Here is an 18,344-nt window from a genome sequence, read left to right as displayed (position 1 = left end):
TCATGGCAACTTAATTAAATAAATCTGAAATAAAAAGCTTGCATCAGTAATGGTGACCATCAAACTACCGGGTTGTTGTAAAAACCCATCTGGTTCACTAACATCCTTTAGGGAAGGAAATCTGCCGTCCTTACCCAGTCTGGCCTATGTGACTCCAGACCCACAGCAATGTCGTTGACTCTTAACTGACTCTGAAATGGCCCAGCAAGCTACTCCGTTGCACAAAACAGTCAAGAAAAACAATAATAATAAAACTGGATGGCTCACCCGGCATTAACCGAGGCACCAGTTTCGGACATGACAATGGCACACCCAGCACGCTTCACTAACAAAAATGTCACACAGACGAGTCAAGCAACAGCCTGACATAGACATACTTACAGAACCATACCTTTCAGCCAATGTGTCAGACTCCTCCATCACCATCCCTGGGTAAGGTTGGTGGCACAGTGGTATACAGTCAGGAGGGAGTGCCCCTGAGAGTCCTCAACATTGACTCCGGACCCCATGAAGTCTCCGGTCAAGCATGGGCAAGGAAACCTCTTGTTGATTACAACCTACTGCCCTCCCTCAGCTGTTGAATCGGTCCTCCTTCAAGTTAAACACTACTTTGAAGAAGCACTAAGAGTAGCAAGCGCACAGAATACTCTGGGTGGGGACTTCAGTGTCCATTACCAAGAGTGGCTCGGTAGCACCCCTACTGACAGAGTTCTGAAGGGCCCAGCTGCCAGACTGGGCCTGCGGCAGGTGGTGAGAGAACCAACTTGACCCTGTCCTCCCCAGTCTACCCCTCTCAGATGCTTCTGTCCATGACAGTATTGGTAGCAGTGTCCACCGCGCAGTCATTGTGGAGGCGAAGTCCCATCTTCATACAAAAGACACACTCCATCGTGTTGAGTGGCACTACCACCATGCTAAATGGGATAGATTCAGAACAGATCTAGCAGCTCAAAACTGGGCATCCATGAGGCACTGTGGGCCATCAGCAGCAGAATTGTATTGCACCACAATCTGTAACCTCAAGGCTCGGCATATTCCTCAATCTACCCTTATCATCAAGCCAGGGGACCAACCCTGTTTCAATGAGGAGTATAGAAGAGCATGTCAGGAGCGGTACCAGGCATACTTAAAAATGAGGTGCCAACCTGGGGAAGCTATAACACAGGACTACATGCATGCTAAGCAGCTGAAGCAGCATGCTGTGGACAGAGCTATGCGATCCCACAACTAATGGATCAGATCAAAGCTCTGCAGTCCAGCCACATCCAGTCGGGAATGGTGGTGGACAGTTAAACAAATAACGGGAGGAGGAGGCTCCATGAATTTTCCCATCCTCAATGATGGCAGAGCCCAGCACGTGAGTGGAGAAGACATGGCTGAAGTGTTTGCAACCACCTTCAGCCAAAAGTGCTGAGTGGATGATCCATCTCTGCTTCCCCCTGAGGACTCCACCATCAAGAAGCCATTCTTCAGCCAATTCGATTCACTCCACATGATATCAAGAAATGGCTGAGCGCACTGGATACAGCAAAGGCTTTGGACCCCGACGACATCCCGGCTGTCGAGCTGAAGATTTGTGCTCCCGAAGTAGCCACGCCTCTAGCCAAGCTGTTCAGTACAACTACAACACTGGCATCTACCTGACGATGTGGAAAACTGCCCAAGTATGTCCTGTCCACAAAAAGCTGGACAAATCCAATCTGGCCAGTTACCACCCCATCAATCTACTCTCAATCATCAGCTAAGTGATGGAAGGTGTCGTCGACATTGCTATCAGGCGGCACTTACTCACCAATTACCTGTTCACTGGTGCTCAGTTTGAATACTGCCAGACCATTTGGCTCCGGAGTTGATTACAGTCTTGGTCCATACATGGGCAAAGGAACTAAATTCCAGAGGGTGAGGTAAGAATGACTGCCCTTGACATCAAGACAGCATTTGACCGAGTGTGGCATCAAGGAGCCTGAGTAAAACTGAAGTCAATGGGAATCGGGGGAAACTCTCCCAGGGGTGGTGACTTCTACAGTAAAGATGAGGGATCACTGTTTATATATGCCAATCAATATGCGTTTAACAATGAATAAAAGTCTGAAGGGAAATATGAGCTTAATTGCTCCAGAGAAAATATTGAGTCATCCATCATAGACAAACCTCAGATGAGTTTTTCCCAGTCCATATCGTTTTCCCCATACTGAATCCTATTGATGGTATTGGAATGCATTGCCTGAAAGTGTGGTGGAAGCAGATTCAGTAGTAACTTTAAAAAAAAATGGATAAATACTTGAAAAGGAAATAATCTATAGGGCTGTGGGGAAAGAGCAGGGGTGAGTGGGACTAATCAGATAGCTCTTTCAGAGAACTGGCACCGGCATGATGGGCCGAATGGCCTCCTCCTATACTGTAAGATTCTATGATATTTGTGCAAAGGTGATGGTCAAGCAGAATTGTGGTGAGATAGCAAACATTGTATATATTGTAAACATTTGAGATAGCAAAAAATTTACAAATGAGCAAAACACATATCACTAAATCTCTGGGGAATATTTGCTTCATCTGTGAGCACTTTGTTTATTGAACAGTAATGTCGGGCAAAATCCCTGAGGTTTTACTGATCTTTATTTTCCAGACCCATCGCCAAAATGTAAGACGTGTGATTTTTTTTTTAAAGTGGGAACTGAAAGGAATTGGGTGCGAGAGGAGAGGTGAATCAATGCCTTTTTAGGAAGGGGGAAAATGCAGGATTTACAGACAGTGATGGTTTTGTGGCTAGAATCAAATGATCATGTAATAGAGATAAAAAGAATAACCATGAATCCTAGAGCTCTGAAATAAAATAATCAGGTCAGTCAGCACCTGAAAGAGAAAGATAGGTTAACGCTTCAGTTAGGTGAAGGCTCCTCCTCAAAACGTTAACCTATCCTTTTGCTTTCAGATGCCAGCCCACTTGCTGTGTAATCCCAGCTTTTTTAAATTTAAAAAGTCAAAGAATAAGGAGAAGGCAGTAGAGCAGGGTAGCACTGGAGACATTTTTGCTCACCTAAAGCCTCCCCCTCCCCCCACTAATTAGTTTAAAGCTCTCTATACAACCTTGATGAGTGTTTCCCCGTTCTTGGCCAGGAGTGGGGTGGGGCCTTGGGAGTTTGGTCTGTATGTGGCCTTGACTGCGGTGAAGAATCCTCGCACATCATGGCTGTCGGCCAGCTGCTGTATCTCCTGTGCTTTCTCCATCCACCACCTGTTCTTTACGTCCCGGGTTTTTTGTTGGACCTTAACCATTAGCCGTCTGTAATGCTGTTTCGCTGCTCCCGAGTTGGGTTGCTGTTCAATGCTCAGAAATACCCTGTGCTTGCAATCTGTTAGTTCTTGAATCTCCTGATCATTCTCATCAAACCAGTCCTGGTATTTCCTGGTTGAGTGACCGAGCGTCTCCTTGCAGACACTGGTTATGGAGGCCTGGAGGGCAGACCAAGCACTGTGGACATTCTGCATCTCGGGGTCATCAAGGCACGCCAGGTTATCTGTGAGGCGCTGACTGTAAAGGGCTCTCTTAACTGAGTCCTTAAGTGCCCCGGCATTGATGTTTTTGCTTCTGCTGCCCCTTCGCTTTGGGGCTATGTTGATGTCAGCGATGGATCGGAATAGGCGGTGGTCCGTCCAGCAGTCGTCAGCTCCTGTCATGGCACGGGTGATGCGCACATGCTTGTGATCCCTGGCTCAGACGATGACATAGTCGAGCAGGTGCCAGTGTTTGGAGCAAGGGTGTTGCCACGATGCCTTGTATTTGTCCCTCTGACAGAACAAGGTGTTGGTGATGACAAGTTTATGCTCTAGACATTTTGTCAGGAGTAGGGTACCGCTGGAGTTGGCTTTCTCTGCCAATCACGCCTCCCCAGAGGTCTGTGTCCCTGCCTACCCTGACGTTGAAATCGCCGAGGAGGATCAGTTTGTCGCCCGTGGGGACGCAGGTCAGGGATTTTTCGAGGTTGGAATAAAAACCCTCTTTGGCTTCACCTGTTGCATCGAGTGTTGGGGCGTAAGCACTGATGACTGTGGCACACTGGTTCTGGGATAGGGTGAGTTGAAGAGTCATGGGGCGTTCGTTAGTCCCGCAGGGGGGAGTCTTTGAGGCGGTCGAGCAGCTCGTTTTTGATGGCGAAGCCGACTCCGTGGAAATGGCGTTCTGCCTCTGGTTTCCCTTTCCAGAAGAAGGTGTAACCTCCACCTTGTTCCTTGAGCTGGCCTTCCTCTGCCTGCCGGGTCTCGCTTAGGGCTGCGATGTTGATATCAAAGCGTCTAAGTTCCCGGGCAATTATGGTGGTGTGGCGTTCCAGTCTGTCGCTCTTGGGGTTGTCCATGAGGGTCCTGACGTTCCAGGTCCAGAACTTCATGTTGGAGGAGTGGAAGATGCCTGTGCGTGATTTCTTTTAACGTGGGGTGATCGTTGCACGCCGGCTACCAACATGGGCTTAGCTGAGTGAGGTCTTGGTCCAGTGGCAAGGGGTCCAGGACGACTGGAGACCAGGCACTGCTACATGGGCCTAGTTGACTGCAGGCTCGGCGCTGGGTAGCACCCTTGATGGTAGGGTCCAAGGCTTGGCTGGGGGCAGGCATTGGGGGGGGCCAACGGTGCACTGGGGTTCAGAATGGGGGGGCAGGGGGGTCACAGCCATTGTACTCACCACGTGCTGGAGAGGAGGCCAGGCCATCAGTGGGGGGGGGGTGGGGAGAGGGAGAGGAGAGGAGAGGAGGTGGAGGCCCAATAGCCAGGTTCAGTCGCTGCAGGAGGTCCAGGTCGCGCCGAGTTACCGCAGGAGGACCAGTCGGGAGGTCCAGGGTGCGTCGAGTCGTCCAGCCGCTGCAAGAGGTCCAGCTGGGAGATGCCAATGTGCGGTGTGGCAGGAGGCCTGAGGTAGGCCCGAACTTTTGGGATTCGCGGGGTTGGGGGTTAGGATGGGGATTTAAGTATTTAAGTCCCCCTATTGGGGTCTATTAGGGCTGGAACTTGGGGAGGTTGAGGGCCGAGGAGCTGTTTAGCAGGTGAGCTCCCTAGGGAGCTGCTACCCCGACGGTCCCACTCACGACCGAGGCAGTCGGGGCCCGCTGGAAGGAACACTTCGAAGATCCCCTCAATCGAGACTCTGCCTTTGACTCGAGTGTTCTCAACTCCATTCCGCAGCGTGCTACCCTCCACCACCTCAGTGAGACCCCAACGCTGCACGAGGTTGAAAAGGCCATAAGACAGCTAAAAAACAAGAAGGCTATGGGAGCGGATGGAATCCCTGCTGAGGCACTGAAGTATGGCGGAAAGGCACTACTGGCGGGAATACATGATCTAATCTCTCTCATCTGGAGGGAGGGGAGCATGCCGCGAGATCTGAAATATGCAGTGATCGTGACCATCTTTAAAAAAGGGGACAAGTCCGACTGCGGTAACTACAGAGGAATCTCCCTGCTATCAACCACTGGGAAAGTCGTCGCGAGAGTGCTCCTCAATCGTCTTCTCCCCGTGACCGAGGAGCTCCTCCCGGAGTCGCAGTGTGGAGTTCGTCCCCTCCGGGGCACAACGGACATGATTTTTGCAGCGTGACAGCTACAGGAAAAATGCAGGGAACAGCGCCAACCTTTGTACATGGCCGCCTTTGACCTTACAAAGGCCTTTGACACTGTTAACCACGAGGGACTATGGAGCATTCTCCTCCGTTTCGGCTGCCCACAAAAGTTTGTCTTCATCCTCCGTCTGCTCCACAACGACATGCAAGCCGTGATCCTAAACAATGGATCCACCACAGACCCAATCCACGTCCGGGGTCAAGCAGGGCTGCGTCATCGCGCCAACCTTCTTCTCGATCTTCCTCGCTGCAGTGCTCCACCTCACAGTCAACAAGCTCCCTGCTGTAATGGAACTAAATTGTAGAACCAGTGGGAACCTGTTCAATCTTCATCGCCTCCAGGCCAGATGCAAGACTGTCCCATCCTCTGTCGTCGAACTACAATACACGGATGACGCTTGCGCCTGCGCACATTGAGGCTGAACTCCAGGTCATAGTCAACATCTTCACCGAGGCGTATGAAAGCATGGGTCCTACACTAAACATCCGTAAAAGAAAGATCCTCCACCAACCTGACCGCCCCCCCCCCCCCGCCCCAGTCAAGATCCACAGCGCGGCCCTGGACAACGTGGGCCACTTTCCATACCTTGGGAGCCTATTATCAGCAAGGGCAGACATCGACGACGAGGTTCAACACCACCTCCAGTGTGCCAGCGCAGCCTTCGGCTGCCTGAGGAAGAGTGTGTTCGAAGATCAGGCCCTCGAATCTGGCACCAAGCTTATGGTCTACAGGGCTGTACCCGCCGTCCTGTATGGCTCAGAGACGTGGACCATATACAGTAGACACCTCGTATCGCTGGAGAAATACCACCAGCGTTGTCTCCGCAAGATCCTGAAAATCTCCTGGGAGGACAGACGCACCAACATTCATGTCCTCGTTCAGGCCAACATTCCCAGTATCGAAACACTGACCACACTCGACCAGCTCCATTGGGTGGGCCATATTGTTCGCATGCCTGACACAAGACTCCCAAAGCAAGCGCTCTACTCAGAACTCCTAAACGGCAAGATGGGCAGAGGAAACATTTCAAGGACACTCTCAAAGCCTCCTTGATAAAATGCAACATCCCCACCGACACCTGGGAGCCCCTGGCCAAAGACCGCCCTAAGTGGAGGAAGAGCATCCGGGAGGGTGCTGAGCACCTTGAGTCTTGTCGCCGAGAGCATGCAGAAAACACGTGCAGGCAGCGGAAGGAGCGTGCGGCAAACCAGACTCCCTACCCACCCTTTCCTATAACGACTGTCTGTCCCACCTGTGACATAGACGTAATTCCTGTATTGGACTGTACAGTCACCGAAGAACTCACTTTGAGTGGAAGCAAGTTTTCCTCGATTTCGAGGGACTACCTATGATGATGAAAGGTGGACGGCATTTTTCTCAGTGAGACCCCACAAACACGAATGAGAGAATATTTACATCACCAAAACAGACCATTTGGCCCAACAGATCTGTGCCAGTGTTTATGCTCCACACGAGCCTCCTCCCACCCTACTTTATCTCACCCCATCAACATATCTTTCTATTCTTTCTCCCTCGTGTTCATCTAGCTTCCCCTTAAATGCATCTATGCTATTTGTCTTAACCACTCCATGTGGTCGCGAGTTCTTTCTGCACAGAGTAAAAGAACCTCTGAGCACTTGCACAATTCATGATCTCTCTATTACCATAGATACACCACAATCGATTATATTCTGGTCAGGCCTTCTGTTATACAGATTGGCAATGCAAGCTATGTGTTGCTGTGTCTGGGCCGAGGATTTATTTGAGTAAACGTTTGAAATAGATTCCAGCAGTGACGGGACAACTTTTATCTCACCTTCCGTGCACCCGCCCCTCCCATGTGAGGGAAAGGGACGAGCATTTAAAGAGGAGGGGCAGGGGTCTAACCTTTAAAGGGAGGGACATAACATAAGAATTAGGAACAGGAGTAGGCCATCTAGCCCCTCGAGCCTGCTCCGCCATTCAATAAGATCATGGCTGATCTGGCCATGGACTTACCCGCCCTCTCCCCGTAATCCTTAAAAAGGGACATCGCCCTTATTTATGTAAATAAAAAGGGTTAATATAACAGTGAAGCTATTTTTGTTAGTGTAGGCTGAGGGAGGCCTGTTGACCAGGCAGAACATCACACATTAAAACATGTTGGCTTAAACACAGTTTCTCACCCCCCCCCCCCCCCCCCCCCCCCCATACTGTTTTGGCACCAACTTTCTAAATATCCCGAGTGACTACATTGCTGTGTACTGTGGTGAGTTGCTAGCGGAGGCCGAAGGGAATCAAACAATAGGTGAGGATATCAGACGTTACATGTGAAATATCAAGCATGCCATTGATTAGCGTTGTCCACAGAACTTAAATGTTGCCAGTTTTCAGCCGTCAATCAGATTGGCGTTCTAGAATCAGAAGCACAGAAAGGGGCCAATTGTGCCTGTGCTGACTCTATCCAATTAGTCGCACTCCCCTGCTCTTTCCCCATAGCCTTGCAACTAGTGCCTTTTTTCAGTATATAACCAATTCACTTGTGAAAGTCAGCATTGAATCGCTTCCACCGCCCTTTCAGGCATTGCATTCCAAATCACCACAGCTTGCTTTGTTTGTAAAAAATAAAAAGTATTTTCATTTCCCCACCCTCTCCCTCCCCTCGGACTTCTTAAACCTGTCTTCTAATATGGTCGACCAAATCATCAATGGATTGTCCTGAATTCCATCTCCCCCTCTCCTCCCCTTACCTTCAAAACCATTCATGATTTTGAATACCTCTATTAAATCTCCCCTTAACTTTTACACAATAGCAAAATACTACGGATGCTGGAATCTGAAATAGAAACACAAAAATGCTGGAAATCTCAGCGGGTCAGGCAGCTTCTGTAGCGAGAAACAGTCGATGTTTCAGCTCGATGTTCTGATGAAGGGTCATCGACCGAAAACTTTAACTCTCCACAGATGCTGTTTGACTCGCTGAGATTTCCAGCATTTTCTGTTTTTACTCCCCTTAACCTTCTCTGTTCTAAGGAGAACAATGCCAACCTCTCCAGTCTCTCCGCATAATTGAAGTTACGGATTATGTCTCCTGCCAGCATTGGTCCGCTCAACCATTGGAGGCCGTGCCTTCTGTTGCCTAGGCCCTAAGCCCTGGAACTCCCTGCCTAAACCTCTTCGCCTCTCTTTCCTCCTTCGAGACGCTTCTTAAAACATACCTCTTTGACCAAGCTTTTTGGACACCTGCTATAATTTCTCCTTATGTGGCTCAATGTCACATTTTTTTCCGCATAATACTCCTGTGAAGCACCTTGGGATATTTCTCTGTTAAAGGCGCTATATAAATGCAAGTTGTTGTTGCCACATATGGAGGAGTGACTCAGCCATTTTAATATTATGGATTAGGACACTGGGGTGGTGATACTGGAACGAAGACCCACTCCCCGGTTTTGCTTGCAGCGTAGTGTCGGTTTCCGACGAACATTGTTCCTGAGGTCAACAAAATGGGGGGGGGTGCTTCTGATGGAAGTTTCGGGAACCCATTGAAATTTGGGTGGGTCCTGACCCTGTCGGAGGCTCGAATTTCTGGCACTTTGTGTTGTAGGAGCCCTGTCAGCTGCTGGCTTGTCATGAATAGCACCATCTCAAAATGAAGCTGCCAGCGATGGTGATTGCATCCTGTCTGGAGGAGGACGACAGTGTGGAAGCTGGAATACGAGAAGCAGCAAAGGGATAATTTTATAATAAATAATAAATGGCTCATAATTTCAAAATGACCTATCTAGTAATTCGGTAGCTGAGCCTTAAAACTGAAATCCATAAGCCTGGAAATTACTGATTGTAATATCGACAGACATTCAAAGCTTTTCTACAAAGTTCCTCTGCCCAATATTTTAGTGGAGCTGTTAACCTATTTAAAATGCACAGGTTAATGCTGTGACAAGTAGGAGGAATGTGATATGAATGCTTCAAGTGTTCGTGTGGTAATATCACCAACAGTAACTTCTAGGTCATAGTATTTTGACTACACCTAGTTCATATTCTTTCACAAATGTATTTAATGTTTTGTAGTGAGCATATATTATCGTAGATTGCTGCAATTTCCTCAGGATTTGTAATTGGAAATGTCGCCTCTGAGTCGGAAGGTCCACAATAAGGTACCTTGCTCCCAGTTAAGCAATGCCTCGATTTTCAACATTCTCATCCTTATTTTCAAATCCCTCCATAGCCTCACCCCGCCCTATCTCTGTAACCACCTCCAGCCCCCCAACCCTCTCTGCGCTCCTCTGATTCTGGCCTCTTGAGCATCACTGATTTTAATTGCTCCACCATTGGCGGCTGTGCCTTTGGCTGCCAAAGCCCTAAGCTCTGGAACTCCCTCCTTAAACCTCTCTGCATCTCTTTCCTCCTTTAAAACGCTCATTAAAACCTACTTCTTTGACCATCTACCCTGATGTCTGCTTATGTTGCCCAGTGTCAAATTTTGTTTGATAGCACTCCTGTGAAGTGTTTTGGGACGTTTTAGTATGTTATATAAATACAAGTTTGTTGTTGATTACAGAAAGCAAGGTCGGAGTACAATTGAGCTCATGTTTACTACTATGCAACACTTCTCAGCCATGGAGCAACAGTGTCAGCTGCGGCTCAGTGGTACAACTTTCGTCTCTTGCCACGCAGATTGTCTGATGTGCTGGTAGCATGAAAGCTTCAAGCTGTGGTAACCTGCACCTATCTGTATCTGTCTGCCCTTATTACAAACTACAAGCTTTTAAAACCTTGGCATCACTTGAAAGAAGGAAAGAAAAAGAACTTGCATTTATATAGTGCCTTGAACGACCGTGGGACATCCCAAGTGCTTCACAGACAATCGAGTACTTTTGAAGTGTAGTCACTGTTGTAATGTAGGCAAATGTAGTCAATTTGCCCACTGCAAGCTCCCACAAACAGTAAAGAAATAAATGACCAATCTGTTTTAGTAATGTTGATTGAGGGATAAATATTGGCCAAGACACTGATGAGAAGACCCTTGCTTTTCGAAATAGTACCGTGGGATCGTTTATGTTGACCTGAGAGGGCAGACGGGGCCTCGGTTTAACGGCTCATCCGAAAGACGACACCTCCAACTCTCTTGGTATTGTGTTGGAATGTCAGCCTAGATTATGTGCTCAAGGGTCTGGAGTGGGACTTGGATCCACAGCCTTCTGACTCCGATGTGAGAGTGCTACCCACTGAGCCACAGCTGAGACAAGTAAATGCTCACATTACATAGAAACATAGAAACATAGAAAATAGGTGCAGGAGTAGGCCATTCGGCCCTTCTCGCCTGCACCACCATTCAATGAGTTCATGGCTGAACATGCAACTTCAGTACCCCATTCCTGCTTTCTCACCATACCCCTTGATTCCCCTAGTAGTAAGGACTTCATCTAACTCCTTTTTGAATATATTTAGTGAATTGGCCTCAACAACTTTCTGTGGTAGAGAATTCCACAGGTTCACCACTCTCTGGGTGAAGAAATTCCTCCTCATCTCGGTCCTAAATGGCTTCCCCCTTATCCTTAGACTGTGTCCCCTGGTTCTGGACTTCCCCAACATTGGGAACATTCTTCCTGCATCTAACCTGTCTAACCCCGTCAGAATTTTAAACGTTTCTATGAGGTCCCCTCTCATTCTTCTGAACTCCAGTGAATACAAGCCCAGTTGATCCAGTCTTTCTTGATAGGTCAGTCCCGCCATCCCGGGAATCAGTCTGGTGAACCTTCGCTGCACTCCCTCAATAGCAAGAATGTCCTTCCTCAGGTTAGGAGACCAAAACTGTACACAATACTCCAGATGTGGCCTCACCAAGGCCCTGTACAATTGTAGCAACACCTCCCTGCCCTTGTACTCAAATCCCCTCGCTATGAAGGCCAACATGCCATTTGCTTTCTTAACCGCCTGCTGTACCTGCATGCCAACCTTCAATGACTGATGTACCATGACACCCAGGTCTCTTTGCACCTCCCCTTTTCCTAATCTGTCACCATTCAGATAATAGTCTGTCTCTCTGTTTTTACCACCAAAGTGGATAACCTCACATTTATCCACATTATACTTCATCTGCCATGCATTTGCCCACTCACCTAACCTATCCAAGTCGCTCTGCAGCCTCATAGAATCCTCCTTGCAGCTCACACTGCCCCCAACTTAGTGTCATCCGCAAATTTGGAGATACTACATTTAATCCCCTCGTCTAAATCATTAATGTACAGTGTAAACAGCTGGGGCCCCAGCACAGAACCTTGCGGTACCCCACTAGTCACTGCCTGCCATTCTGAAAAGTCCCCATTTACTCCTGCTCTTGATGCATGATTTACTCCTACATATGATGCATGATTTAAATGATATGCATCTGTTGTTGCTGCTGCAGTTGTTGCAGATCAACCTCTTCAAGATGTTTTGATCCACCGTCTCAAATACCATTACTTCTGATGTTGGGGTTCTTTGGAGCAGAAAATGATGGCGAGAAGTGGAGACTCCTTCAATTAATTTTTTTGTCTGCCGTAACAGCGGTGTAATAAAAGCAGAAAATGCATGGAATCTTGGTTCTGATGGAAGGGTGCAATCAAAAGTGTTACTTGCTCTTTAGGTTTCTGATCAAATTGCTGACTTTTGTGGTATTTTCTGATCAACCTGCTGTCTTTTGTGGCGTTTTCTGCTTTTATTTCAGATGTCCAGCATTTACGTACGTACTTATCTTTGTGTCGGGCTCAGTATGCTGATTTCGTGACAAAAAGAACTAACAACAGTTTTAGGTAAGATATTAATAGAATTTTATTTTATTTTTTCAGCTATCTGGTTGAACAGAGAGATGTGGAATTAAATGTAAAAGATAAATGGGACAGTACCCCATTGTAAGTACAGATTATCTATAATTTATTAGAAATTATGTGTATGCACACTTCCCATCTACAAAAGCTTACTTGCTGTTCTGTTTTTGCCTCGCTTTTGGCAACTTTTCCATTATAAATCCCTATGTCCATATTTATAATGGAAAATGCCGATGTCAACTTGTCATGCTGTAATTGCATCTTCCCACCATTGGTGGCGCTGTACTGTCTATTGTGTGTAACAGCTCGTCGGAAACTGCCATGCTCTAATCAGTTTTATTCCCGTTTCCCAAATTGCTATACTGTTTACAATTTAGTTATAAATAATATTTAATAATCCTTTATAGAAATAAGGACAATGTATAACTTAAAAATTGGGACAGAATTATATCTGCCTATCCTTGTTCAATGAAACCACCCACACACACCAGCAATCTCTCCACCTCCCCCTCCTCCTTTTTAAGACTCTCCTTAAAACCCCATCTCTTTGATCAAGCTTTGGGCCAGCCCTCCTAAATTCTTCTGATCATGCATCTTGAGGCGCCTTGGGATATTTTTCTATATAAAGGCACTATATGAATGTAAGTTCATCCTGTTGAAGATTACACTTGGTCTTAACTTCCCATATACATCGCCAACACAAATTGAATTGTATGTATATGTATATTAAAAATCCATGTTTGTTCTCTCCAGTACCCCGCGGCACCTTCCCCCAGGAACATACACTACCTGTATGTACTAAGTTCCGAGAAAGGGTTTTCATGCTGTCGTGCAGCTGAGAAATCCAAGCAGTGACACGCGGGAGGGTATTAAAGCTCTTGTCTCTTAATACCATGGCGTCATGCAGTGCACTGTGCAGCTGATCAGCAAATGTTTTAATTTTTCATATAAACATGGGAAAAAGCTACCCTTCAGTACCTTGCGCAAATGGCCACTCTTGACGTGTGAGCCTGGACCGTGAGTGTTGGCCATGAAGGGCATTCAGCTGTACTAAGCCATAAGGGGGAGGTAATCGTTTTCACTTAAGTTATTTTATAATGTGTTATTACTTAAATTAAAACTGTTAATTAGAATGCTGAGCAATCCATCAATTTAATTGAAAAAAATCCTTAAACGAAAGCAGTCAGCTCCTTTTAATGTATTTGCTGCTTATAATCTTCAGGCTACTGGAATCCAAGCTTGACATCACCTAATCCAACAGCATGTTATATAGCACCTTTCACGGAACAAAACGTCCCAAGGCGCTTTACTGGTGGACACCAGTCAGGAATTAGGTAACAGTTTGGGAAAGTAATGGAAAGCAGCAAGGAAGAGGTACATTTTTGAGCAGGCCTTTTGATGTAGGAGGTGAAGCTGGAAGGCAAAAGAATTGCGGGAGAAAGCTCAAGGGTGGCTGAAGACTCTGCCATCAATGGAGACAGGCAGGAAGGGCAGTAGCACAGTGTCGAGGGTGCAGAGAGTCAGTACTCTATCCTTCTACTCTTTTCCAGAGCCTTTTGTACAGATTTCTCAAAAAAAACAAGCTATAATTAAGATCTATTAACCTTTTTCATACTGAAGGATCTTCTTTAGCGAGTGGTTAGGATTTGGAATGAACTGCCTGATAGAGTGGTGGATACAGATTTAATAGTAGCCTTCAAAAGAGAATTGGATAAATAACACTGTCAGCTGTGGCTCAGTGGGTAGCGCCCTCGCCTCTGAGTCAGAAGGTTGTGGGTTCAAGTCCCACTTCAGAGACTTCAATGCATAAATCTAGGCTGACACTCCAGTGCTGTACTGAGGGAGTGCTGCACTGTCGGAGGTGCCGTTATTCAGTTGAGACATTAAACCGAGGTTTCGTCTGCCCTCTCTGGTGGACATAAAAGATTCAATGGCACTGTTTCGAAGAAGAGCAGGGCAGTTATCCCCGGTGTCCTGGCCAAAATTTATCCCTCAACCAACATAATAAAAACAGATGATAGAAACATCGAAATTTACAGCGCAGAAGGAGGCCACTTCGGCCCATCGTGTCGCGCCGGCCGATAACGAACCGCACGGCCCTCGGTCAACAGCCCTGAAGGTTACATATAAACCAATGAACACTGGAGGAAAGGTAAAGAGCACCCAGCCCAACCAGTCCGTAACTACAACATCCCTTACACTGAAACATTCTACACTCCACCCCAATCGGAACCATGTGATCTGTTGGGAGAGGCAAAAACAAGATAGCAATCCAGGCCAATTGGGGAAAAAAGTCTGGAAAAATTCCTCTCCGACCCATCCAGGCAAGCAAAACTAGTCCAGGAGATCACTCTGGCCGTATTCGATTCCCTGCAGTACTTACCATCGTATCTGCACTGGCCAACAAGAGATTATCAGTCTAATCCCAATTACAAACTCTAGGTCGGTAACCCTGCAGATTACGGCACTTTAAGTGCCCATCCAACCACCTTTTAAATGTGGTGAGGGTTTCTGCATCCACCACCCTTCCAGGCAGTGAGTTGCAGAGGGTTGTGGGGATCTGGGTGAAGAAGCCCCCCCCTCAAATCCCCTCTGAACCTTCCACTAACCACCTTAAAACTATGCCCCCTTGTAATTGACCCCTCCACCAATGGAAATATACCCTTGCTATCCACTATATCCAGGCTCCTCAAAATTTTGTACACCTCATTGAGGTCTCCTTTCAACTTTCTCTGTTCCAATGAGAACAAACCCAGCCTATCCAATCTGTCCTCCTAGCTAAGATTCTCCATTCCAGGCAGTATCCTCGTAAATGTCCTCTGCACCCTCTCTAGTGCAATCATGTCCTTCCTATAATACGACGACCAGAACTGCCCGCAGTACTCTAGCTGTGGCCTAACCAGAGTATTATATAATTTAAGCATAACCTCCCTGCTCTTGTATTCTATGCCCCGGCCAATAAAAGCAAGCATTCCCTATGCCTTCTTAACCACCTTATCCACCTGGCCTGCTACTTTCAGGGATCTGTGGACCAGCACTCCAAGGTCCCTTTGTTTATCTACACTATTAAGTGGCCTACCGCTTAATTTGTATTCCCTTTCCTTATTAGCTCCCCCAAAGTGCATTACCTTGTACTTATCCTAATTAAATTCCATTTGCCACTGCTCTGCCCACCTAACCAGTAGATTGATATCCTCCTGCAGTCCATGACTTTCCTCTTCATTATCTATCACATAGCCAATTTTAGTGTAATCTGCAAACTTCTTAATCATACTCCCTATATTCAAATCTAAATCATTGGTATATACCACAAAAAGCAAGGGACCCGGTACTGAGCCCTGTGGAACCCCACTGGAGACATCCTTCCAGCCACAAAAACCTCCACAACCATTATTAGAAAACTGCAAATGTGACACCCCTATTTTTATAAAAAAAAGGAGGCAGACAAAAAGCAGGAAACTATAGACCAGTTAGCCTAACATCTATGGTTGGGAAAATGTGGGAGTTCATTATTAAAGAAGCATTAGCAGGACATTTGGAAAAGCAAAATTCGGTCAGGCAGAGTCAGCATGGATTTATGAAGGGGAAGTCATGTTTGACAAATTTGCTGGAATTCTTTGAGGATGTAATGAACAGGATGGATAAAGGGGAACCAGTGGATGTGGTGTATTTGGACTTCCAGAAGGCATTTGACAAGGTGCCACATAAAAGGTTACTGCATAAGATAAAAGTTCACGGGGTTTGGGGTAATATATTAGCATGGATAGAGGATTGACTAACAGAAAATAGAGAGTTGTGATAAATGGTTCATTCTCTGGTTGGCAACCAGTAATGAGTGGGGCGCTGCAGGGATCAGTGCTGGGACCCCAACTATTTACAATCTATATTAACTATTTGGAAGAAGAGACAGTGTAACGTAGCCAAGTTTGCTGATGATACAAAGATGGGAGGAAAATCAATATGTGAGGAGGACGCACAAAATCTGCAAAAGGAGATAGACAGGCTAAGTGAGTGGGCAAAAATTTGGCAGATGGAGTATAATGTTGGAAAGTGCGAGGTCATGTACTTTGGCAGAAGAAAATCCAAGAGCAAGTCATTATTTAAATGGAGAAAGATTGTAAAGTGCAGCAGGACCTGGGTGTACTTGTGCATGAAACACATAAGGATAGTAGGTACAGCAAGTGATCATGAAGGCCAGTGGAATCTTGGCCTTTATTGCAAAGGGGATGGAGTATAAAAGCAGGAAAGTATTGCTGCAGCTATACAGAGTATTGGTGAGGCCACACCTGGAATACTGTGTGCAGTTTTGCTTTCCATCTTTACGAAGGGATATACTTGCTTTGGAGGCATTTCAGAGAAGGTTCACTAGGTTGATTCCGGAGATGAGGGGGTTGACTTATGAGGAAAGATTGAGTAGGTTGGGCCTCTACTCATTGGAATTCAGAAGAATGAGAGGTGATCTTATCGAAACGTATAAGATTATGAGGGAGCTTGACAAGGTGAATGCAGAGAGGATGTTTCCACTGATGGGGGAGACTAGAACTAGAGGCCATGATCTTAGAATAAGGGGCCGCCCATTTAAAACTGAGATGAGGAGAAATTTCTTCTCTAAGGGTTGTAAATCTGTGGGATTTGCTGCCTCAGAGAGCTGTGGAAGCTGGGACATTGAATAAATTTAAGACAGAAATAGACAGTTTCTTAAACGATAAAGGGTTATGGGGAGCGGGCAGGGAGGTGGAGCTGAGTCCATCAGATCAGCCATGATCTTATTGAATGACGGAGCAGACTCGAGGGGCCGTATGGCCTACTCCTGTTCCTATTTCTTATGTTCTTATGTTATGTTCTTATTACCCATTGCTTCCTACCACTAAGTCAATTTTGGATCTAACTAGCCACTTTGCCCTGGATCCCATGGGCTTTAACCTTCATGACCAGTCTACCATGTGGACCTTATCAAATGCTTTGCTAAAGTCCATATACACTACATCGTACGCACTACCCTCATCGACCCTCTTGGTTACCTCCTCAAAAAATGTCAATCACGTTCGTCAAACACGATCTTCCTTTAATAAATCCGTGCTGACTATCCCTAATTAATCTTTGCCTTTCCAAATGTAGATTTATCCTGTCTTTCAGGATTTTTTCCAATAATTTTCCCACCACTGAGGTTAGGCTGGCAGGCCTGTAATTACTCAGCCTATCCCTTTCTCCCTTCTTAAACAAGGGTACCACGTTAGTAATTAGTCCTCCAGTTCCCGGCACCATGCTCAAATCCAAAGAGGACTGGAAAATGATGGTCAAGGCCTCTGTTATTTCCTCTTACTTCGCTCAACAGCCTGGAATGCATTTCATCCGGGCCTGGGGACTTATCTACTTTCATACCTGCTAAACCCCTTAATACCTCTTCTCTCATTATGTTTATTTCATCCAGAATTTCACACGCCTCCTTGATAACAGTATTTGCATTGCCCCTTTCCTTTGTGAAAACAGACGCAAAGTATTCATTAAGAAACATATCAACATCTTCCGCCTCCACACATTACCCACATGGTGCTATTTGAGTTCTCATCACTGCATTCTGTGTGGCTGGAATCTAATTTCCTTAGTCAGACACTCATTGTCCTCTTTCACAATTTCACGGGAGGCTTCTACAACTTTGCTCATACTCCCTTCTGAGGAACTCTGACAAGAATTCAGGGAATCTTTGTCCAGATTTAATAATGTCCAGATCAAGACAGAGAAGGGGGTAAAAAAGAAAGAGGGGGGGTCACATCATTGTTTTCTTTAGTTACCCTCTTGCTCTTAATATATTTATAGAACATCTTTGGGTTTTCCTTAATTTTACTAGTTAAAAATTTTTCATGCTATATCCTTTTTAATTTTACCTCTTAACTTTCTATATTCCTCCAAATATTGTACAGTATTTAGCCGTTGGTATATGACACA

General features: G+C 46.3%; 1 protein-coding gene across 7 annotated transcripts in view; it reads left to right on the top strand.

Annotated features, from left to right (window-relative positions):
* The window catches only part of abtb1 (ankyrin repeat and BTB (POZ) domain containing 1), a 105,947-nt gene that overhangs the window by 17,941 nt on the left and 69,662 nt on the right, over positions 1–18,344 (top strand). For 4 of the 7 annotated variants that reach the window (XM_070895696.1, XM_070895695.1, XM_070895694.1 and 1 more), the window contains exon 2: positions 12,420–12,482. In XM_070895696.1, the coding sequence (XP_070751797.1) occupies positions 12,420–12,482 (63 nt within the window). Of the gene's footprint in view, positions 1–10,150; positions 10,307–12,298; positions 12,384–12,419; positions 12,483–18,344 lie in introns of those variants that run through there. The other 3 variants (XM_070895693.1, XM_070895699.1, XM_070895698.1) reach the window with 3 other exon arrangements.

Source organism: Pristiophorus japonicus, chromosome 12 (assembly GCF_044704955.1).
Source record: "Pristiophorus japonicus isolate sPriJap1 chromosome 12, sPriJap1.hap1, whole genome shotgun sequence".
Lineage (NCBI taxonomy): Eukaryota > Metazoa > Chordata > Chondrichthyes > Pristiophoridae > Pristiophorus > Pristiophorus japonicus.
This window is presented reverse-complemented; position numbering and strand designations above follow the sequence as displayed.